The sequence below is a fragment of the Trachurus trachurus genome, assembly GCF_905171665.1.
Source record: "Trachurus trachurus genome assembly, chromosome: 23".
In the NCBI taxonomy this organism is placed as follows: domain Eukaryota; kingdom Metazoa; phylum Chordata; class Actinopteri; order Carangiformes; family Carangidae; genus Trachurus; species Trachurus trachurus.
The window spans coordinates 11105821-11128947 of NC_139912.1; the positions used below are offsets into that span (position 1 = coordinate 11105821).

General features: G+C 43.5%; 1 protein-coding gene across 2 annotated transcripts in view; it reads left to right on the plus strand.

The window, feature by feature from the left end:
- Positions 1 to 22589, plus strand: part of atp2b1a (ATPase plasma membrane Ca2+ transporting 1a) — a 37045-nt gene extending 14456 nt beyond the window's left edge. Inside the window, exons 3-22 of one of the 2 annotated variants that reach the window (XM_083999794.1) lie at positions 3558 to 3755; positions 4046 to 4303; positions 4423 to 4548; positions 6394 to 6555; positions 7227 to 7265; positions 9319 to 9474; positions 9602 to 9816; positions 10143 to 10385; positions 10496 to 10737; positions 11377 to 11614; positions 12441 to 12620; positions 12707 to 12794; positions 12912 to 13018; positions 13213 to 13404; positions 14037 to 14250; positions 14346 to 14557; positions 14750 to 14857; positions 16147 to 16335; positions 16994 to 17083; positions 19812 to 22589. In XM_083999794.1, the coding sequence (XP_083855920.1) occupies positions 3558 to 3755; positions 4046 to 4303; positions 4423 to 4548; positions 6394 to 6555; positions 7227 to 7265; positions 9319 to 9474; positions 9602 to 9816; positions 10143 to 10385; positions 10496 to 10737; positions 11377 to 11614; positions 12441 to 12620; positions 12707 to 12794; positions 12912 to 13018; positions 13213 to 13404; positions 14037 to 14250; positions 14346 to 14557; positions 14750 to 14857; positions 16147 to 16335; positions 16994 to 17083; positions 19812 to 20264 (3710 nt within the window). In that variant the 3' untranslated portion in view covers positions 20265 to 22589. The remainder of the gene's footprint in view (positions 1 to 3557; positions 3756 to 4045; positions 4304 to 4422; positions 4549 to 6393; positions 6556 to 7226; positions 7266 to 9318; positions 9475 to 9601; positions 9817 to 10142; positions 10386 to 10495; positions 10738 to 11376; positions 11615 to 12440; positions 12621 to 12706; positions 12795 to 12911; positions 13019 to 13212; positions 13405 to 14036; positions 14251 to 14345; positions 14558 to 14749; positions 14858 to 16146; positions 16336 to 16993; positions 17084 to 19811) is intronic. The other variant, XM_083999793.1, reaches the window with a different exon arrangement.
- Positions 22590 to 23127: the final 538 nt, after the last annotated feature.

Here is a 23127-nt window from a genome sequence, read left to right on the forward strand (position 1 = left end):
TGAACCCTTCAAATCAGGAGTTGTATGATACTACAACTTGAGCAGAGGTGAAGGGAATCGAATAATCCATTGATCTTTGTTAGACTCTTTGTGGCACACCCAGGATATGAGTTAAACATTTCAACCATAGTAGCTCATTTTGTTGTTTCCTGTTTTTAGGACGCTGAGGATGTTAACCAAAAAAACCACAGATGAATCATACACAAACACAAACAAATTCTCTCAGGTTCAACTCGTTAGACTTGTTTCAAAAAATCAATTAACAATCCAAATGTTCTCATCTGGGTTGAAAAGCACAAGCGGAACTCTCTGGCATCTTTTTTTCTGTGTGTTACGCTTCACATATAGTGATTTAAAATGCTCTGACGCACACTCCCGTTATGTGAACGGAGATTGGAAAGAAAGCATGAAAAGAAGAGTGGACATCCAGAGTCAAGAGGTCTAATGACACAAAGACTCTTAAGTGTCTAATGAAGCTCAGCTACTATATACGACTGCGAGTGAGATTTTCTCTTTTCTGCTGCTGTTCTGTTTAAGCTCCCTGGGCTATTGTGTGAAACGGCACATATTATCGTTTGAAGCAAGATGGCTTTCAAATAGCTTGCCCATTAAAGGGGTTGGTCTCCCAGAACTGGACAGCGTGTTTGTGCTTCTCTGTCTGCAGCAGTAATGTGAAGGCAGTTTAAAAAAAAAAAAAAAAAACGGTGAGACCCTGATGCATTTTATTGTGACAAGCCTTACCTTGACCCCTCTCAAGTGGCTAAAATGACAGTACTCCGAGGGGTCAGCTGGGGACAAGCATCCAAATTAAATGGTTAATGATTAGCTGCTTGACTTGAGACACACTCTGGGTGCTAAAATGATGCGAGGGGACGCCAAGGCCAACCTATTTTCTGTTTGTGTACCCAGCGAAAGGGGACGGCATGTTGATGATGATCACCCCCCCTCCTCCTGTCACTCGTGTTCGCTGCTCTAATGCAAAGGGAAAATGTGGTGTAAAATTGAACGGGGTATTAGCTGTCAGCATGTTTTCATTAGAGGCGCAGAGAATCAAAGCAGACGGTGAGAGACAGCCAGGGAGCAGCAACAGGCAGCTATGCAGAATAAATCTCATAACCTTTTTTTTTTTTTTTTTTTTTTTTTTTAATGTGCTGTGCCAGTGAGTCATTGTTCCCTCTTCACCTCCCTTTTAGAAAAGTATGCATCAGTGTGAGGTCGTAATGTCAATTAACCATGTAAGTAGCGATAAAAGGATTATTTTCTTGTTTTAATGAAGTGGACCGAAACTTGTTTTAAAGGGTGAAATGTGATGGAAATGTGAGAGAAACACAAGCGGAGAGGTCATGTTTTAATTAAGTTAGATCTTGCACCCATAAATGCACACAGCACAGCATGCAGCGGTCTCACTTCTCACTGGAACAGTTCACACAGGTGGAGCTCGCTGATATAGGCTACTGTAATTCAGTTATGGCCACATGTAATATTAAACTAGGACAAAGCATTAGAATAATTGCAGATGCGTCACTGGTTTTGTTTTATTGAAGTATCCCAAAACATTTAGAGCTTAAAGGATGACTGATTAATTAGCCAATTGACTCAAAATTAATAATAACACCTATGGTAATCATTGAAGATGTGCTTTGGGTGCTTTGCGTCCTATACTTTTATTAAATTTTGTATATTTTCTATAAGATTTAATCACGAAAGCAATTACTGAATGATCAAATTCTCTTGGTTATTATAATGATGTATTGATTGTTTAAAAAAAAAAAAAAAAATTGAATCGGAAAATGTGTTGCCAGCATAAACCGAGAACTAGTATCAGATTTGGTTTCACATCTTCACAGTCATGGCACAAAACCACCTAAAAAAACCATGACATCATTTATTGTGGTGCATTTCAGTTGGTATTTTTTTCAGTACATGAACAAAAAACATTAACCTGACAATGACAACTTTGTTTTGAGGTCAAGAATAATATCTCACTAACTGCAGTCAGCCCACAGAGCTTCATAAAACATCTTCTAAGCACCAACAGTTCATGGTTATTGAATGCAACACAGCTGCTAGTATGTACAGTACTGTAATATCTAGTTGCTTTATTTCAGTATTGTGTATTAACAGTTACTACGGACAGGATTTGACAAGATTGAAGTGTTAAAGAGGAAAAAAACGTAGATTTATTTCATGAGATGATGCTTTGTTTGATCAATGGACAAGTTCATGTTTTAATTCTCAGTGAATGTGGGCTGGTACTGTAGACCTGTCTCGCCCACTGTGCTTTGACGTAGTGAAATCTGTTCCCGTTCGCCTGCAATAATCAAAATTCAGCAGCAGCAGCAGCAGCAGCAGCAGCAGCCTCCTCCTCCTCCTCCTCCTCCGTGGTCCCGTTTTGGCAGCGTCCGTGCTCACGTGACAACGGAGAATTGTCTCATTCCCAGATGAACAATGTACCTTACTCCCTGTGCTGTTGTCATCGCACAGACTCATTATCCAAATGTGGTGTCGCCATTTGTGTGTTGTACCTCTAGGCTTTCCGTGTGTGTGTGTGTGTATGAGAGAGAGAAAGACTTGACTGTATGTGTGTGTGTGTCTTTCTGTCCATAAACTGACCCTACTGATCCTTTCCCCCCCATTGAGATGCTGCTATTCCCAGTGCAGCTTCCCCTTCTTCCGCCGTCACTCGCTCCTTCTCTTTAATAGTCTCGGTCCTTTGCACCCTCACCCCCGACCCCCACCCACCCCCCATCTGCCTGTCAGTAGCAGTTTCACACAGTCACTCTTCTCTGGCCCCCGATTCTGCTCCACCTCCTCTCTGCTGCCGCCACACGCACGCACACACACACACACACACACAACAGCTCCATCCAGTCTGTACAGCCGCCCACACACAGTCAGTCGGCATGAATAGAGCTGAAAAACTGTCAGGCATCATCAAATGTGCGAAGGCCCTTTTGAATATATGACTGTGCCTTGAATGTGGAGGCATTTTGAATGGGTGGCTGCAGAACGCTCCCCGTGCCACCACATGGATGAATGGGTCTCCGGCCAGCCAGACATGTAATGTGTCAGAGAGATGACTCTATAACAGGACAGTAGCATGCACGTCGGACACCTGTGAGGCTTTTTTTTTTTTTTTTTTTTTTTTAAAGCTGATTCAACCTCTCCAGTCATTCAGTCATTGTATTTAAAAAAGGCAGTTTACGGGATTAGCTCTGACCCTCTCTGTTGTCACATTCTCTGGCATGCCTGAAAGAGGTGAAAATGTTTGACGTGGCCCGCAGAATGTGTGTCATTGTTGTCCGGCGTTGTCGCCTCCACAGTGTGTCCTGCTGCCAGAAATGCTGAGTCCTTTTTGGGGGGGGATCGTGTTTTTTTGGGAGGCCCAGTGACCATTCACTGCCTTTTTAGCTTTTTTTTTAACAAACAAGCACTCCTCCTGTCTCTTTTGTGACACAGACATATGCTATCTGTATTGTAACATTGCATCTCTCAACAGATCTGAGTTCTGAACCTGACAATTGAAACGGTTTTCTCTCTTGTGTTTCTCTCCCCAGGTCTAAGTGGACAGCCTGCAGACATCGAGAAGCGGAAAACAGTGTTTGGGGCGAATTTTATACCACCCAAAAAGCCCAAAACTTTCTTACAGTTAGTGTGGGAGGCACTACAGGATGTCACACTGATTATCCTAGAAGTGGCAGCCATAGTTTCACTAGGCCTTTCTTTTTATAAACCTCCAGATGCCAAAAGAGAGAGTAAGCACTTCATTAAAATGATATTTCCTGTACTTTGCACTGGTTCATGTTCCTGTAAATGACTATTAGTCTGTGTTTGGATATTTGAATAGATTTGGTTCTGCATAACACATTTTAAAACAGTCAGTTGTTTTTGTTTTAGTTATTCTGTCAGTTTATTTCATGCTAAAACCAAATGAAATGCTTCTTTCTCTTACACTGAATTTTTTGGTCTGAGTTTGTGCCTGAAAGACGGCATGATGGGATATTGTGATGAGCTTTTCCCTCCCCGTGTCTCTCTCTCCCTGCAGACTGTGGAAAGGCTGCTGGAGGCGTGGAGGACGAAAACGAGTCGGAAGCGGGTTGGATCGAGGGAGCCGCCATTCTTCTGTCGGTCATCTGCGTGGTGCTGGTGACGGCGTTCAACGACTGGAGTAAAGAGAAGCAGTTCCGAGGCCTCCAGAGCCGCATCGAGCAGGAGCAGAAATTCACTGTCGTCCGTGGAGGACAAGTTATCCAAATTCCCGTGGCTGAGATAGTGACCGGCGACATTGCACAAATAAAATATGGTAAGAGGAGAGTTACAGCTGCTTAGGATACAGATAGCACAAATAATAAGCTTCATTTCTAATTGTTAAACTCTATCGTCCTCCAAATTAAAGACATGTTTTGTCTACGTGTGTCTCAGGTGACCTTTTGCCTGCTGACGGAGTCCTCATCCAAGGCAACGACCTGAAGATCGATGAGAGCTCGCTCACAGGGGAGTCGGACCATGTCAAGAAAACACAAGAAAAAGATCCGATGCTGTTATCAGGTAACGTGAAGCCTCAGTTTTATGCCACGTTCCCTGCTTGCTGAGGAGGGGTTGTAAAATTTAAAGATCTTATTGAAAAAATAATTAAAAGTGTTATTTTATCAGACATGCTCACTTCATGCTGTTTAAGAAATGATCTACGAGGCTCGTAGACATCTGGAAAACTGAGTTGATTTAATTAAAGTAATACCCCGCTCGTCATCCTCAAAGCCGAGCTCAGTCTTTATGGAATTTAAATCACAAGTGACCCTTGAGCAATTCCTTCGTATTAAAATGCAATATATTGTAGAGTTTTGGTCACATGCACATGGAGGTAAATGGGGGAAAACCGACTCTAATCTGATTTTGAAAAATGAATTATAGTTATTAAAACAAAATCATCCATGTAATGTTTATTTAATCTACTGTGCAGCACTGTAGACTTCATTCAAAGTTACGTCTATAATAAACTTGGGGCATACATGACATTCATCAGTCTATTGTGGCCAGCAGGTCACTGGTGCAACGCCTGAACTGTAATACAGGGACTTTTTGCCTGTTAAGTTAAATGAACAGCGTGCTCAACTGTAGAGCAACGAACGTCTCATGTTTCATTCATAAGCCCCCCCAAACCGTGTTTAATATTTGATTCACACCAATAATCCTCATACAATATGAAAACAAAGATTTTACTTAAATCAGCTGTGAACAGTTGAAAGCGCCTTTCGGTGTAGTACACAGCTCGTGCTCTGCATTTTAAGATAAGTCTCTGTGTGGATTTCTAGTGCTGTGATGTACATTTGCAACGGCTCCCGACGACAAACTGGATTTGGAATTAGAAAGTGAACTGGTCTCCTCATTCTGCTGCTCCTCGCTCTAATCAATTATCAGCCATACAACACCCCACCCCCCCCTCCCCCCCTGCAGATCTGAAGCTGTAATAGTTTTTGAGTTGTGCGTTGGAGTCGTTCCATGTGCACAAAGCCTCCTCGGCTCTGTGCTTCTGCTGTCAGATAGCTTTGTCTTCACTGCTCCGCTCGGCTCCGCAGAAGTGTGGAGGGAGTCAGGAGGAACACTTCTTGTTTAGTTCATCCAGCTCTCTGTTGGCACACCTCCAACAAGAGAGCTGTGAGTGTGTGTGCGTGCGACGCGTGTGTGTGTGCAACCGCTGCTTTTAGATTCCCCTCAGCACAGGCTGTATCCCTTCTGCCATCACTCTCACGAATGAAAGGAAAGCATCCTCTAATTAACAAAGGCATGAGAGAGCTTTATAATGCTTTCTACCTCCTTTCTTTTCGGCCTCTTGCTGTTCTCCCTCTCAGACTGCGGCTTGTTTTCTCTTCCGCTCTCTTCGCTTTTCCTGTATAAATCGACAAGACTTTCCTGTGTCCTGAGAAGGATAGTGAGCCAGAGATATTAAACTCCGGAGAAACCCTCTGAGATTTCCATTAATTCACCCAGCCTGACAAATGGCTTTTGATTAAAGGCTGTTGATTAAAGGTTTGGAGGGTATTTGCATCTTTCTCTTTTTTACTCACAAATGGGCCATTCCCTTTTTCTATTTACTGCCTGCATTTGAAAACGGGTATTTATTTTTCCCCTAACTTTGTGTAGCTGAACATGCCACTTGAAATCCCAGGCTAAACCACCTTCTTTAGTAAGCAAAGGAATCTAGCTCAATATTTAGGCTGAACCAAAGTCAAAGCAGCAAATAAGTCAGAAATGTCACGGTCAAAGCTGAAGCAGGAACGGGGTTTAAGTAATCTTTGGAAACAAATTGAAACAGCGCGTATCGTTCAGTCAGTATTTTCTACGTCCCCTCCCTTATTGACTCACTTCTTTATTTTCCTCCTCCTCTGTCTAAAGGCACCCATGTAATGGAAGGCTCAGGGAAAATGGTGGTCACTGCTGTCGGTGTCAACTCTCAAACTGGAATTATCTTCACTTTACTCGGGGAGAGCGAGGACGACGAGGAGGAAGAGGAGGAGAAGAAAAAGGAAAAGGAGGAGAAGAAGAAACAAAGAAAAAGTGAGTGTCCCCCCCACCCCGCCTGTTTCCACCGGCATCGATCCGTCGGTATCGATCATCAAGGTGGACGTGTTTGCTCACACACATCTGACAGATTCTCGCAGGCTTTTGCAGAGGTGTAGTTGCTTCCTCACTATGAGCGTAGATCAGTCTTGGTTGATAATGGATAGGGCCAGAACCTATTATTTATTTACATCACCAATAATCTAATGTATGTTTTCTTCATTTCTTGAAATATCTGTAATTTCCCACATCACCCACCATTTTTATTTTCTTCAAATGTCTTGTGTTGCCAGTCCAACATTTCAAGGTCTTACGGAAGATAAAGAAAAAAAACATCACATTGAAAAACTGGAGCCAGCAAATATTTGGCATTTTACTTTTAACTTTACTTACTACTCAGTTAACCAAATAGTTGCTGGATGAGGCTCTGTCAGTTTTATGCTCAATGGCCTAATTGCTGCAGCTCTGCTTATGGACATTGTGATGACGATAGTTAACGTGATTATAAACACAGCTTCTATCCATACTGATAGATAGATAGATAGATAGATAGATAGATAGATAGATAGATAGATAGATAGATAGATAGATAGATAGATAACAGTGGTTAATGGCACTGTAACCAATTATCTACATAGCAACACTCACTCTGGTGTATTTCTCCGCAGACAAAAAGCAGGATGGATCTGTGGAAAATCGTAAGAAAGGTAAGTTGCTTCCCCACACTAACACACACACACACTAACTCACACACATATGTAATTGTCTTACATCTCAGTGTCTACCTTCGTGTATTAGCCTCCCTCTCCATTCAACAGCACTGGCTGTAGGTTAAGATCTGGATCTGTTAATAATTGGCCACAGTGGTTTTTATGCGAGTAATGAGGAGTTGCATATTTTAGCATGACCCCGTGTCAGCATATACTTGGTACAGGATGTTCTTGCCCATCCATTGTACTGTCTGACCCTCCCTTCTGTCTCTCTCTCCTCTTCTCTCGTCCTTCCCTGGCACATTGCGCTTTGAGCAGCAGGTGCTACTGAATCCAGTTATGGCGATTAGTGATGAGGAGATTAAAGCCATGCAACAATTCTGGGGCCAGAACATCTGCTTTCCCACCCATCTCTCTCTCTCTGACTCTCCCTCAGGCCCCCACTATTTGATTTCTATTGACGGCCCAATCTGAACTATTCACAGTCGACCCGTACGACTTCAACTGGTGCAATTTCAGACCCACAACAATGCTAACGAGACTGTTTGAGGGGTGGGGGGGGGGGGTTACTCAGCCAGCTAACCGGGCTTGTAGTCCTCCTGGGACACCATGATCAGTAGTGCTTGGGTCTGTGGCCACAACCCTGGCGCTAGTCCCTGGTGCACAGATTCCCTCTGCCTGCCAGGAATCAACAGTAATCCTTTAGACTGAGATTACACAGGCCATGTAAGTGCAGAACAAGCCACAGTCCACAGCAGCAGCTGCAGCGGCCCAGCGATAATGCCCCTCCTCTCCCCCTGCTGCATACGTTCACACACAATGCCACGCCACAGTCCATACCATAGTAAATAGAGCTTTCAGCATTGACAAATTAGACACGAAAGGCAAGACTGCTGAAACTACACAAGACGCCCACATAATGAACGGTAATGATATTAGCAGAAAGTAACTGAAGGATGGGAGAGATGTGTCGGTTTCCCTGTAGCAGCAGCAGCCTCAGTAGCCTCAGTGCCCCGCAGAACTAATGATTTTATCGTGGTGAGTGACACGACAGAGCCCAGCCCCTGCTGGCCTGCCGGCTGCCTCTCCGCTCTGCTTCGCCATTAGAGACCATGTGTCTCCAAGGTTACCTGGTTGTATGTGGGCTTGGGATTCCTGTCAGTTCTGCAGGCGAGGAAAATGGGGAGGGAGGGGAGGGAGGGGGGGGGGGGGGGGGCTCCTTAGGGACGCTGAGGAAAAAGATGAATGAGATTTATGGGAATTTAACTGGCAACAACTGCTGTGGGTGCTGCTGCTCAGACAGATCCCAGACGCTACTAGCTGGTTAACCTGCTCTGGAAATCTCTAGGTGGAAGGATGCTAATTACACTTCTGAATCTTTCTGCTAATTACTGTACAGTCAGATCAGTGCAAACATAATAACAGTGACTTTTCCTAAATTCCACAACTAAAAAAAAAAAAAAGACACGTGCTAAAATTTGGAGTGATGTGACATCTCGAGTCATTTTGAAATTTAGTGCTCAATCGCGTGACACTTGAAATTCCCACGCTCTCGTAGGTTTGACATATGAAGCAACTGAAGCTACGTGTTGTGACATGTTACCTGCTGCATCAGGTATTCAAATGGTTGCAATCTAGTCTAAACTTGTTTGGGGTCATATACTTGTTTTCTTTAACTTAAATGCTAGGAAGGAAGGAAGAGATTGCATCCTGAAAGAAATAACCTAACACGTTGTAAAGTCAACAATACGGTTTTATTTCTGGTCTTGCAAATATAAGCAAATAGGCTTTGCATGGTGTCAGATTGACAAACGCGGCCCTTGTTCCTTTGTTTTATGCTGATTTGTTTCTACCTAGAGGAGTACGATGAGCAATCCTTTGCATTTCAGTATCAAATCTGTTACAATATTCAGAAACCGTGCTACGTTGCATCAATGCCAGATTGTGTGCATCACTTCACCCGACCCCAGTCCAACGTCACGGCCGGTGCACGAGCGGAGCTGCCGGGGCGTTTCATCTAACAGCTATTCCTCGTTCTCTTTTGCTGCAGCTAAAGCACAAGATGGAGCTGCGATGGAAATGCAGCCTCTGAACAGTGATGAGGGAGCTGATGCTGAGGAGAAGAAGAAAGCCAACCTCCCGAAGAAAGAGAAGTCTGTCCTCCAGGGCAAACTGACCAAACTAGCTGTACAGATTGGAAAAGCAGGTGAGTCAGACAAACGCAGCTCAATACAACTGTTTTTTTTCTACAACTTTCCATAACATTTTCTATTCAGAGTATCTTCTGTTAATAGTAACCAATCCTCCTTCTTTCTTCCTTCCTTCCCTCCCAGGACTGGTTATGTCAGCCATCACTGTTATTATTCTGGTGGTGCTGTTTGTAGTAGACACCTTCTGGATCCAGAATCTACCCTGGGACAAGGACTGCACCCCCATTTACATCCAGTTCTTTGTGAAATTCTTCATCATCGGCGTCACCGTCCTGGTGGTGGCCGTTCCCGAAGGCCTGCCGCTCGCTGTAACAATCTCCTTGGCATATTCCGTCAAGGTAAAGTCTCTCTAGCCAAGTGACCTGTGCCCAGCACCGACCAGCTTACACATTAGCCTATTAAAACTAGCAGCCAGGCTGTTAAGTCAAGACGACTTGGTTAACTGATACCCTAAAGCCAAGCAATGATCCCCTCTGCTGAAGTTGTTGGCCAACAGAGGGCTTTATCCTACCAAGGAGCTATTATTTCAGCACATATAACCTTTGCACACTATTTTAAAAAAACAACAACCATTATTAGAATAGAAAATGTACCCGTTGAATTTCTCCTTGTGCACGCTGGTAGCTGTTTGTAACCATCTGACGCATTGTGTATCTTCCTACAGAAAATGATGAAAGACAACAACCTGGTGCGTCACTTGGACGCCTGCGAGACCATGGGTAACGCTACGGCCATCTGCTCAGACAAGACTGGTACGCTGACGATGAACCGCATGACCGTGGTGCAGGCCTACCTCGCTGACAAGCACAACAAGAAAGTCCCTGAGCCAGAGAACATCCCCCCCTCCATTTTAGACATCCTGATTCTGGGCATCGCAGTCAACTGTGCATACACCACCAAGATCATGGTATGTTTGTGAAGCGCTCTCTGTCGGAAGAATACACCATGTGTCACCCTGATTATATGATGTATTTTTCCTTTAGGAGATAACTTGCTCTCCTCTCAATTTCTCCTCAGTCTCCAGAGAAAGAAGGGGGCCTGCCACGGCAGGTGGGTAACAAGACCGAATGTGCCTTGCTTGGCTTTGCTCGTGACCTGAAGCGTGACTACCAGGCTATCCGGAACGAGATCCCTGAAGAAAAATTATACAAAGTGTACACCTTCAACTCAGTCCGCAAGTCTATGAGCACTGTGTTGAAGATGGCTGATGGCAGCTACCGTATGTTCAGCAAAGGAGCCTCAGAAATTCTCTTAAAAAAGTGAGAAAACAGTTTTTATCTTTGGTATTAATGCTGTATGTGGTTGTTTTTGTCTTATATGTTGGATTGTGTGGTTGTTTCGTCTTTATATTGGTGTTTTTTTGTTTTTTTTGGGGGGGGTGGAATTTTAAAGTTTGGTCAGTCCTGCCCACATGAATGATTTTACTCAATGAAAGGTTATTCTGTAGGTTTTTTTTTACTTGCTCCAACTGGCCAGACTTTGCAGTAAATGATATGTGTAATGGCTTAAGCAGCTAAGAAGTTCAAGTGCATCCCACCCAAGCCCCTTACTTTGAGACTTAAAAACAGGGGCTGAGAAAATGAGCCGGTAACAACTCTGTAAGCCTCTTAACCAAGCAGGCTTCTTTTTAACCCACAGACGGCTTAGTGTGACTTCTTACTACTCCAGCTCACCATTCAAATGCTTTGTCTTCTCCTCTTCCCTTACCCCTTTATCTCATCCAAATGATCCTCTCTTTTTACAATTCACTACCTATCTTCCTCATCCACATCTTTCTTAAATGCCTTTTCTTCCTCTGGATGTTTTGCCCTCCTACACTCCCTCTCCCCTCTGTCTTAACCCTCTTCTCAACACTTACATATATATATATATCGATATATCCGCTTTTCCCATCCCAGGTGCTATAAAATCCTGACAGCAAGTGGCGAGGCCAAGGTGTTTCGCCCACGGGACAGAGACGACATGGTTAAGAAAGTGATCGAGCCCATGGCCTCCGAGGGCCTGAGGACCATCTGCCTTGCGTACAGAGACTTCCCCGTCTCCGAGGGCGAGCCTGACTGGGACAACGAGAACGACATCCTCAGCGGACTGACCTGCCTCTGCGTGGTGGGCATAGAAGACCCAGTGAGACCCGAGGTTAGTGGCTGCAAAAAAACACCCTCGGCCTGTGGTTACATAATAATTGTGGACTTTAATTGAATCCGCTGGAGAGAATTTGATTTCATAAACAAAATGACTTGCGTGTCTTGGATTATTTTCAGGGGAACCACTCATAATGGAAATGCAGCTTGCTTGTGGGTACACTTATATCACTAATACATTTTGGAAATAACAGTGCATATTTTCAGACCGCCTGTCCTGGAAGAGATTCATCGTGTTGCACTCGGTTGTTCGCATGATAAAATAACAGAAATAGTTGTGTCAGGAATGAAAGGGAAGAGGAAAAACTAGAGAAAGTTCAAACCCACGCTTTTTTTCTCACCTCCGAACAGCTAACAAGTCACAGCATGGAGTGGTCGACAATGTCAGATTGCAGTTTTTTTGGAAAAGATTGCAGGTTACGGAGAATGAGTTGGAGAACACAGCCTCCTCCAGATCAGTGTTAGACAGGTGAGGAGGAGGAGGTGGAAGAGATGCTGCATCAGCCAGTTTTAAAAATGAGAAGTCAATGTTAACTCAAACATAAAATACTGAACCAATGCGCCAGTTCTGATATTGAAGTGTCTGTAGGAGTGCCTCCCCTCAGTTTGTTTGTATGTTGTGGGGAGCGGAGACCAGCCAGCTGAGAGTTGGATATTACTAATGAAACCCTCATGACAGAAGGACTCATTAGTTTGTGTCTACAGCTTACATATGTATGCTTGATGGAGCTTTAATTTTGATTTTCCCCAGCCGATCCCCTGGCAAAAAAAACACAACATGCATTTCCTCTTTGATCATGTTTTCCTCTTTCCTCCTCCAGGTCCCCGACGCCATCAGGAAATGCCAACGCGCTGGCATCACGGTGCGAATGGTGACCGGGGATAACATCAATACAGCTCGAGCCATCGCCACCAAGTGCGGCATCCTCCTGCCTGGAGACGACTTCCTCTGCCTGGAGGGCAAAGAGTTCAACCGAAGGATACGCAACGAGAAAGGAGAGGTGGGCCACAGCAAAATACTGTACGTCAGAGACTGTTGCAGTACTGTACTGTTGGGATTCTATTAGGTTTTGTCTCATGTTTCTAGATTGAACAAGAACGCATTGACAAGATCTGGCCCAAACTACGAGTACTGGCTCGCTCCTCACCCACAGACAAACACACCTTAGTGAAAGGTAGATCTGTTTTTCTGGTTTGTATGAAACGTTTTGTTGTCACCAGCGTGTGCGTGCGTGCGTGCGTGTTGTTTCAGGCTCTGAGGGTGTTTAAATATTCATGTTCTACTATTCCAGGTATTATTGACAGCACCGTGATAGAACAGAGACAAGTGGTGGCAGTGACAGGAGACGGTACAAACGATGGTCCTGCTTTGAAGAAAGCCGACGTTGGCTTTGCCATGGTGAGTCTTCTGTTTACAGACGTGATGTTCCAGTCACTAAGCCATGCTAACTCTGTATTCAGTGAGAAAACAACACAGAACTGGGCCACAAACAGTTGAGTCTGCAAAAAAATAATGCTCACGCAGAGACATAATGATTTTAAACATGTTGTGACTAGATGGAGATCCTTGATCATTATGGTTTTTGTCTCCAGGGCATTGCTGGCACAGATGTAGCCAAGGAGGCATCTGACATCATCCTGACTGACGACAACTTCTCCAGCATCGTCAAAGCCGTCATGTGGGGACGCAACGTCTACGACAGCATCTCCAAATTCCTCCAGTTTCAGCTAACTGTCAACGTGGTGGCCGTCATTGTAGCATTTACAGGAGCCTGCATCACACAGGTTAGAGTCCAATTTACCCAGATAATAATAATAATAATAATAAAGGCTTTAGCAAAAGTAGAGTGAAATAACTACAAATTGATTGCAGATGCAGGTTTTAAAATAGAGTAGTAAGTGCTGCCCACCTTAAATTCTCTGCAATTTGTTTCATTTTATTGAATTTCCTGTAGTAGAAATTATGTTACAATGACTTTTAATGTCTTTTGTTGACCTGAGCCAAGTTCTGCAGGCTAATAGAGTGATTTACTGTAAGTGTAGCCAAAAAAAATATACTGCACATTTATTCTACATATTCAATATATTTCTCAGCATTATTTGTCTTTTTTTCTCAAAAATTCCTGCACTATAATGATAACTCTTCTTTTTGTGACACAATTTGTTCCTGTGTAGAGAAACCTGTCATTTCTCTCTTTCCCATCAACTATCAATCTAGGACCACATGTCAAAACACACACTCATCATCGCTCCTGCCACCACAGCTCATAAACGTGCACTCAATTATGGAGCAAATGACAAAATAATTTCTTTTTCCACATGGCAATTTAGTCGAGTGGAATCGCTCCCAATTTATGCGCTGAATTCCCACGACGTGTGATATCATGAAAATGTAAGTGGATCTGGTGTCTCTCCAGGACTCTCCACTGAAAGCAGTCCAGATGTTGTGGGTCAACTTGATCATGGACACCTTTGCGTCTCTAGCCCTGGCCACCGAGCCCCCCACAGAAGCCCTGCTGCTAAGGAAGCCATACGGCCGCAACAAGCCCCTCATCTCCCGCACCATGATGAAGAACATCCTCGGTCAGGGGGTGTTCCAGCTAATCATCATCTTTTCTCTGCTCTTTGCTGGTAAGACGTTAGAACGGCCGTATAGTTGGACGTTGTTTCTCTTCGGTAAATCTGTCCGTTAATTGAAACAATTTTTCTCTTGACTGTTTCCACAGGCGAGAAAATCTTTGATATCGACAACGGCAGGGACGCACCCCTCCACGCCCCACCCTCTGAACACTACACCATCGTCTTCAACACCTTTGTATTGATGCAGCTTTTCAACGAGATCAACGCCCGCAAGATCCACGGAGAGAGAAACGTCTTTGACGGCATCTTCAACAACCTTATCTTCTGTAGTATTGTCTTTGGTACCTTCATTATCCAGGTAAAGTAGGCTGGCCCCCCCCCCCCCCCCCACCCCTATCCCTTCTGCAAAGTTGCACACTTTCTCTGTGAATGTGCCAGTGACTCACACATGAAAGGAGATTATCTATCCCACAAGACCTCATCCTGTAAATATCAAATCTAAAAGTTGCCTCTCTAATTAATTCCACCTCTCTCCCTCCTGCTCCTCTAGATTGTCATAGTGCAGTTTGGAGGGAAGCCATTCAGCTGTGTGGCTCTGTCCATCGACCAGTGGCTCTGGTGCACTTTCTTAGGCTTTGGCTCTCTGCTGTGGGGACAGGTAAGATGAGACAATACAGCTGAGCTCCACCTTCAGCCAGCCAGTTAGAAAAATGTGGGATAACACTGCCCCCCTGTGTTGGAAGTGGCATAGTAGGTGTTCAATGGCAGCAGCGGTCTGCTTTGAAGGGAGATTTAAATAACTGTGGAACAAACCATACGGTGTAATTGTAGCGCATAATACGCCAAGCTTAAGATTTCATGTTGCCACCTGAATGAGTTGATCACAGCTTGTTTTACATTGTATTGTTGAGCTCTGAGGCTTGTTTTTCTGTCTGTCTGGAGGAAATTGTTGTAGTTTCTTTGCTACTTTGTACTTGGAAAGGGATTGTGTTTATGTGTTTATGTGTTTATCGTTTTTGTGAGAGGCTGAGAGATAAGGTTCCTTCGGAGTTATAATGGCTTTTTGAGGTAATTGTAGTTTGCGCTCACTGCCCACCCACGGTGTGTACGATATGTCATTATCCACTCTCATTAAAGGAAGAGAGCGGCGTCGGCCAGTGTTTCTTGATAAGACACAGTGTTGCATTGAGTGCACATAGCTTCAGCCTTAAGAGGTATTTGTGTTGTTGATTTAAAAAAAAAGAAAGAAATGACTGGTATAAAGTAAATGTCTGCTGCCTCAGTCATTACCCAGGGTGCTTAGGCTTTGTTTTCAAATTGGATGCAAATACAAAAACTAGTTATTTTAGCATGTTTAAGTTAAATAAGCAAGTTATCAAACCAAGATGAAATTATTTGCATGTATGTACTGTATGTATATGATCTTAATCATTGGGGCTTTTTTGAATCATGACACACGGCTGCAACTAACAGTTATTTGAGTCATCCAATAATCTGCAGATCGCCATCACAATTGATAGAATGATTATTTACTAAATGAAATAAATAAAAATAAAAAGTTATTTAAATTTCCCGGATGTGAAAGTGGTGGTAGCCTGCTGCAAATGACCACTCCGTTTAAATCCTTTGTGACACAGAAAAGCAAGAAATCCTCATGTTTGGAAAATGAAAGAATCGGCTGATTTAATTCATTGATTAAACTGTAACACATTGCAATACTTATTATTATGATGGGAATTAATTTAGGAGAGGGAAGAAGGTTTGAGATGAGACCTATTTATCACCAGATAGTTGGATGACATGATGGCAGAAGCTATAATGCTGAAATACTTGGTAGTATAAGTTGCAACATGATTATCAACGCAGAAAGTGTGTCTATCAAATTAATGTGTGACTTCAGTCTTCAGCAGTGCTCCTGATTGTAAATCCTTGTTTTCCCGCCTCCAGGTAATCTCTTCGATACCCACTAGCCGCTTAAAATTCTTGAAAACGGCGGGCCACGGCACCCAGAAGGAGGAGATCCCCGACGAGGAGCTGGACGACATGGAGGAGATGGAGGAGATCGACCACGCTGAGCGGGAGCTCCGCCGAGGCCAGATCCTCTGGTTCCGAGGCCTCAATCGCATCCAGACTCAGGTAACGGCCCACAGACCCCCCTCCCCCCGCCCGCGCACCCCCCGAAACACACCGCACCGGACACCAAGGGAATCAAAAGCCATAAACCCTTTAACTCTACTGCTCTTCCAGCTTTAAAACCTATGTTTTGTTCTTTCTCTCGGCACTCTTAAAGAATGGCTTGTGCCCTAAAAACAAAAGCCCTCTCTCTAATTTCTCTGTTCTGCTTCTGAGCTAAAGCAGGTTCCTGTGCCTATTTCTGACTCAGTCTGAATCTATCTGCTAAAAAAAAAACGCCACTAGTTTGAAGGTACTGATGAGAAGCAAGTGAATTTTTTTGATTGGATGGAAAGCACGATAGAACAGCTGAATGTCCAAAAGACTATTGGCATGGCTTTAGCTGTATGGAAGGACCCTGCAGAGAAAAGAGTGAAAGTGAGGTCAGATTTTGAAATCGGAGCTCGGTTCGATCAGTGCCTTTAAACCTAAACCCAAACCCGCCCCTATTTTCCTCTCTCTTTGACTTATAATGCCTAAGTCCAATTTCCAAGTGACATTTTTTCTATGGTTACTGGTGCCTTCTCTTTATTTTTTTCTCTCTTCTCTCTCTCCTCTGGCTGTGTTGTGTTTTTATTTCCTCTGGGCTTTTTCTCCTGTCACGCTGTCTGATTCTTTGCAGATGGATGTAGTGAGTGCTTTCCAGAGTGGAACTTCCTTTCAGGGGGCTCTAAGGCGGCAGGCCTCCAACTCCAGCCAACAACAGCACGATGTAACCAATGTTTCTAGCCCTACACATGTAGCCTTTTCTACTACCACTACTGCCACTGCCGCCAACACCGCTTCTGCCACTGTGGGGTGTGAGTGCGTGTTCTCCTCTAGTGCATGAGACTTTTTCTTTTTTTTTTATTTCTTCTGTTTTCTTCTAACATCTTCCTCTTCCACTCTGACTTCTCACCTAACGTTGACACTTTTACTCTCTCATGCTTCTCCTAATGTTTCCCCCAAGTTTTCTTCCAAAAAAAAAAAAAAAAAAAAAAACACCAAATATACCACATCTTCCATATTGCTTCGATAACACTGCTGTGTATATATATATGTATATATGTACCCTGTTACCAGGTCGCTTCTGGCGTCAGGGTGTTTTCTCTGTGTCATCATGTTTTCTGTTCTGCTTCTGCTTTGGTCTCAGAAATGGAAAGTCTGTTACTGTTATCTCAGGAGGGGGAGGAGGGAGGGAGGGAGGGAGGGAGGGGGGGTGATGTGCATTTAATAATATTGTGACCAAAAAAAAAAAAAAAAAAAAATCACACTCTTGCATTGACAGTCACCAGGTTTGTCTGCAGCTGCCTCAGTCTGCTCTGTGCCTCCTCCCTGCAGCACCCATGGGTCTGTGTCGCAGCTCTCTAGTCCCTAGCTGGGTAAATGTTTTGAGTATATGCCCATGATCACGGCCTAAAAAAAACAATAGAGACACAAACCATGACGTGGACGTCATCTTGTGAGGAAAATCTATCCCAGTGTCAGTGGAGTGGATGTCACTGCTTCTTCAGATGTGAGTTTGCTGTGTACAAGATGGGATGTTAATAGAAGAGAAGGAGGTGGCAGAGAAGAGGAACAAACTCCCCTTAGCTGCAGTTGGCATGACACAGTTTGTTGGTGTGTTTTGGAAGCTCTTGCGGCTTTCGTCCGCTCAGTGTGGAGGTTTTTTTTTTTGTTTTTTTTTTGCTGTTGCTGCGTGGAGAGCAGATGCGGATCATTTCACCGTGGTATTTCCTCTTGACCGTGCCCTTACAAGGATTGTTCCTCTTGTGTGTTTGTGTGTGTGTGTGTGTATGTGTATGTGTGTGTGCTTGTTGACGACTCTTTTTCTCTTCCAGATCTTCCCCAGGCCGACCATCTGACCAGCAGTGGATGTTAAATGTCTAACAGATGTCACTTAAAAAACAGGCTTAATGGAATAAATGACTGTGCTCTTGAATGTAAACATGTGGGACTTCTCTCAGACACATTAACAGCAGATCCAGTTGTGTTTTTCCTGCCGTGTCGAACAATTATGCAACCTCACAGTAATATCCAGCTCCGTCTCCGCTGGGACTCCTCTCCTGACATTTACGTGGGGGCCAACGGCTACTTCCTGATTAACCTTTGACCTTTTCCTTTCAGGTGCTCCGGAGCCTCTTTTTCTTTTTTTTCTCTCTCTTTCTCTCTGTGAATATTTGTTTGTTGGCAGAATTTGATCCACGTCGGCAGATGTGTTTTGCCAAAAAAGCGTCCCTTTAAAACAATGAATCCCACTGACTCCCCACATATTCTTCTTTAGATTCTGTGAAATGTGTCATGGGCTATACTCAAAGGTTTACTACCATTGAACACAAGGTAGCGCCACGCTCTGCATGGGTTCAAAGTCTCTGGTCTCGTTTGTGAGTTTTTTCTCTTTGTGCTGTTTTTGACATGTAAACCAGCTTGTAGACATGCTTGGCTGCCGCAGCTTTTTTGTTTTTACTCCACAAACATGAGCTATGACTGACCACCCCTTTCTTTCTCTCTCTGTCTATCTGTCTCTCTGTCTCTCTCTCTGTCTCTCTACCCTAAGCATGTCCAACAACAGTAAACTCTTGTGTCCAGCCTCTGTCCTCTCTTCTCTCTGGATGTGTTCTTGTCTCTAAAGAACAGCATCTCTCTCGTCTCTTGGTTCCCTTTATTGCATTTTTGATTAATCAGACACAGGCCTCTACCAAGTGTTTTGTGAAATACTACCACCGTACTGACAAAACAAGACAAACAAACCAAAAAAAAAGAAGCATACACTGCATTGAGTTTGACTGGTTTGTACCTAAGGGTTTTAACTACACAACTGTAAAGGATAGTTTCAAGTCAAATGTCAGGTTTTTCCTCCCTTGGATGCAACTCCAGTTATCTATCTCCCTCTCAGAAACACTTTTATTTTAAAACATTACTGAAATCTGATGTCCTTTAAATGCCACTTTCCTGATTTGTAGTCGTGTGTTAGCATGCCGTTTGTTTGGGCCTGTGGATAAAGGCTTTAAACCGTTGTCAGTCCATTATTATACTGGCAGCACAGAGGGCTAACTTGGAGAAACAGGAAGTGACACAGAGTTTAAGTGAAGAATTGACTCTGACAGTGGCTTTGAGGCTAATGTATCCTAAAAAAAAACCTGGGTGAGGACAGGCGACAGTTAACTGGTTTTATAAGTAATAATTTGACTACTAGAAATAACCGCACACTTGCACGTGTCTCTGAGAGTTTTCCCCCACCACCTCACTGATGGTTTTTTTTTTGCCCCTAAAAAAACTCACCTATTATTGACTCGATAAAACCTGCGTCCAAGGATTTTATCTGTGGTGTCATATCGAGGTGTTTTTGAAAAAAAAAAAAAAAAAAAATGCACAAAATACACATGTGTCATTGCTGAATGTGACTAAATCTGGGCCTTTCCCGCCTCCCTGTCCCTCCTCCCTCCCTCCCTCTCCTCCAGATCCGGGTGGTGAATGCATTCCGCAGCTCCATCTCCCTCTATGAGGGGCTGGAGAAGCCCGAGTCGCGATCATCCATCCACAACTTCATGACCCACCCCGAGTTTCGGATAGAGGACTCTGAGCCCCACATCCCCCTCATCGACGACACCGACGCCGAGGACGACGCGCCCACCAAGCGCAACTCCGCCAGCCCCCGCAACGCCACGCCCACGCCGCCCTCGCCCTCGCCCACGCCCTCGCCTACGCCCATCATCATCGCCGCCACCACCACCATCAACCTCGCCCCCGACGCCACCGCCACCGCCACCACCACCACGCCGGTCTCCCCCTCCCCGAACCAGAACAATAACGCTGTGGAGAGCAGTAACCACCTCCTCCCAGAGGCTCCTCCCAAATCAGGAACGCCCTCGGCCCCGGGAAGCCCCCTACACAGCCTGGAGACCTCACTTTGATCTGACCCCCCCCCCCATCGCCCCTAACACCCCCACCCACCACCGACCCACCTCGCCGCCCCTCTCTCTCTCCCGCTCCACGCGTCACCACCATCACCACTTTTCTACCCACCAACCAAGGAGCTCAACTTGAAGACGAAGGGAAACGGACACTTGGAGGAAGGAAGAAGAAGAGGAGACGAAGGTTTAGATTAAGGAGAGCGGAGTCACGTGTGAGCTCGGCTTGGGCTGGACTAAGAGAACAGCAAACATTCAGAGGAATGTACGGCTTGGTGTGGATGCTTTGGTCTTCTTTTATTTTTGGTTCTTATTAATCCCCCGCTGCAACACAAGGACTCCACCCCTCCCTCCTTGGTAACTTTTGTTTTTCTCAGTAAACAAGGGGTGATTATAAACTCAGATTGAAAGTGACCTGTTTTTATTATCTATTATATTATTATTATTAGTAATATTATTTGAATTGAGAAGGGGAGGTCCTTCCTCCTGGCTTGAAGATCGATGAAAGAACCTTTAGCTTCTCTTTTATCTGAATGGTGTTGTATATTTATATCTTTGGCCCTTGCTCATTCAAAACTTATTTCTGCTCCATTGGCTGTTAATATTTTGAGTTATTTATGTTTTTGGAAAAAGCAGGTCTGTTTACAAAGTTTGTAGATACTTTTTTTCTGTTTGTAGGCAAAAGAGCTTCCTGATGTATGATGCAGAAAACTGGGGACAGAAAAAGAAATGAATGAGAGGAATATTTCAGATACTGCTGTATTTTCAGGAAAAAGGGTGTTTCTATTGAAACTTAACTATTTTTGCCTGCAAGTTTTATTTGTTATATATTTGTAGATAAATATAGAACCTTCTAGCCAAACCGATAAACACTAAGGCTTGTATAGAAAAGAGGTCCACCGGGGCGAGGTGTTTTTTCACAAGAGACGGGGACGGGAAAGACAATTAGGGCCTCTGTTCACGTTGCTATAAATATTTACTTCTTCCATTTCTTCGATAGTTTTCATGTGCACAAAACCTTCTGGAGTTCTGGATTCTCTTTTCATTCATGTTGTGTTCGAGGATTTCCACATGTTGAAAGGTTCACTCATTAAAGGGATTTATAGAAACAGACACACACACACACACACACACACACATCTGGGCCCGTATTTAGCAAGCATCTCAGAATGACGCCTAAGATCCTGCTGAGAGTCGGACGAGGAAACAAAGTCTTACCTCAGAGTCGGACATGAGGTCCTTACGAAGCCTCCTAGGTGACTTTCAGCAGGAAGTAGAAGTTTTTCCTTTCTTAGATATTTAGTGGTTTTACAAGCTCTTGTTGTTGGTGTTGATGTTGTTGTTGTTATTAGTTACATTCAGAAGAGGCTTATGTAGATGTAAACGTCAGGAAAAAAAAAGAAAAAAGAAAACGGCTTCACTTATGGGTGTATGACGAGCTGATTTCTGCACATTAAGGCTAAAAAATTTGTTTTTGCCAAAACACGAAAGCATTAAAAAAAATGACTTAAAGTTCATCAGCTTTTTTTTTTTTTTTTTTTTTTTTTAACAACCAGCTGAGTCCTAACCAGTGCTGTATTTTGAGCTACTCAACCAGTGCGCCTATTTATTTTTGAATAAGAACTTCATATAGACTAAACGTGAATGTGCCTTGGCTACAATAATAATTAAGTTGATGCTTGGTCCCACCGTTCGCCACCTTCAGGAAACTCCTCGCAGATAAAAAACACTGTCGCTCCCTCCAGCTCAAAGTAGAACCAAATAAGCCTCATTCTTCAAATTTGTTTGGAAATGTTAGGACTGATTTCTTCTGTCTAGATGCTTGATAAATATGGATCCTGCTCTTTTTTTTTTTTTTTAAATGGGTGCATTTTTTTTTTGTTTGTTCGTTTGTTTTTTCTCAGCAAAACATTAGCCCCCTGCCAATGTACAATACTGACATTTGTTTACTCAGGCATAGAAAAAGGTATTAAATTTAAAAGAAATCTATAAGGAAAAAAAAAAACCTTTTTAACTTCAGACTTTGTGTATTTAGATAGTTAAAAACATCGTCTTGGTCAAAAAGCAAGTGAATTATTTTCATATTTCAAACTTAGTTTTACTCCTCCTAGTTCTGGTTTGTTGACCTTTTAAAAATCAAAAATCAAGGGAAAAAAAAAAGGCTTTTATTTTTTGTTTCTTCGGCCCTTTCCATAAAACTCCTTTCATCTTGATTAAATGTTGCTGCATTTGATTTGTTTGTAAAATATTTTTGACACCTGATGTACTGGAAACGCTAACAAATTGGACATGTGCATTTTTCAAGAATAAAGACTAGGCATACACTGGTATCTATCTGCACAGGGTACTTTATTTCATAGCGTTCCTTGGGGGAAAAAAGAATTTTGATACGAATCATGAGTAAAAAAAAAAAAAGATGTACCTTTGTATTTTTATGACAATAATGATGAAACCTTTCATCGTACTAAATCAATTTTGGATGATTTGACACCAATCACATTATATGGGGGAGGGTTTTGGCCACTAAAATGTGTGTTGTTCTGGAATATTCATCTCAGGGTGCAAATGGTGTGAAAGAGAACAGGCCTCTTTTTAGTTTGTTACTTAAATCAATGTTTGGGACGGTGCTTGTCGACCACACACACACACACACACACACCGACAGGACGTCTCCGGCAGCAGGCTGCAGATTCTTCCTGCAGCCTCCTGGCGGCCTCCGCCTGAAGGGCCAATGGACGGGGGAAGGAGGTGAAAAATGTTAAATCACAACGTTCTCTTGAGGAAATAAGTTTGTTTTCCTTGTTTTACAGACGACAAAAAATAGCAGCTAGGATTGCGTACAGTACAAAGTGAGAAATTGAAAAGA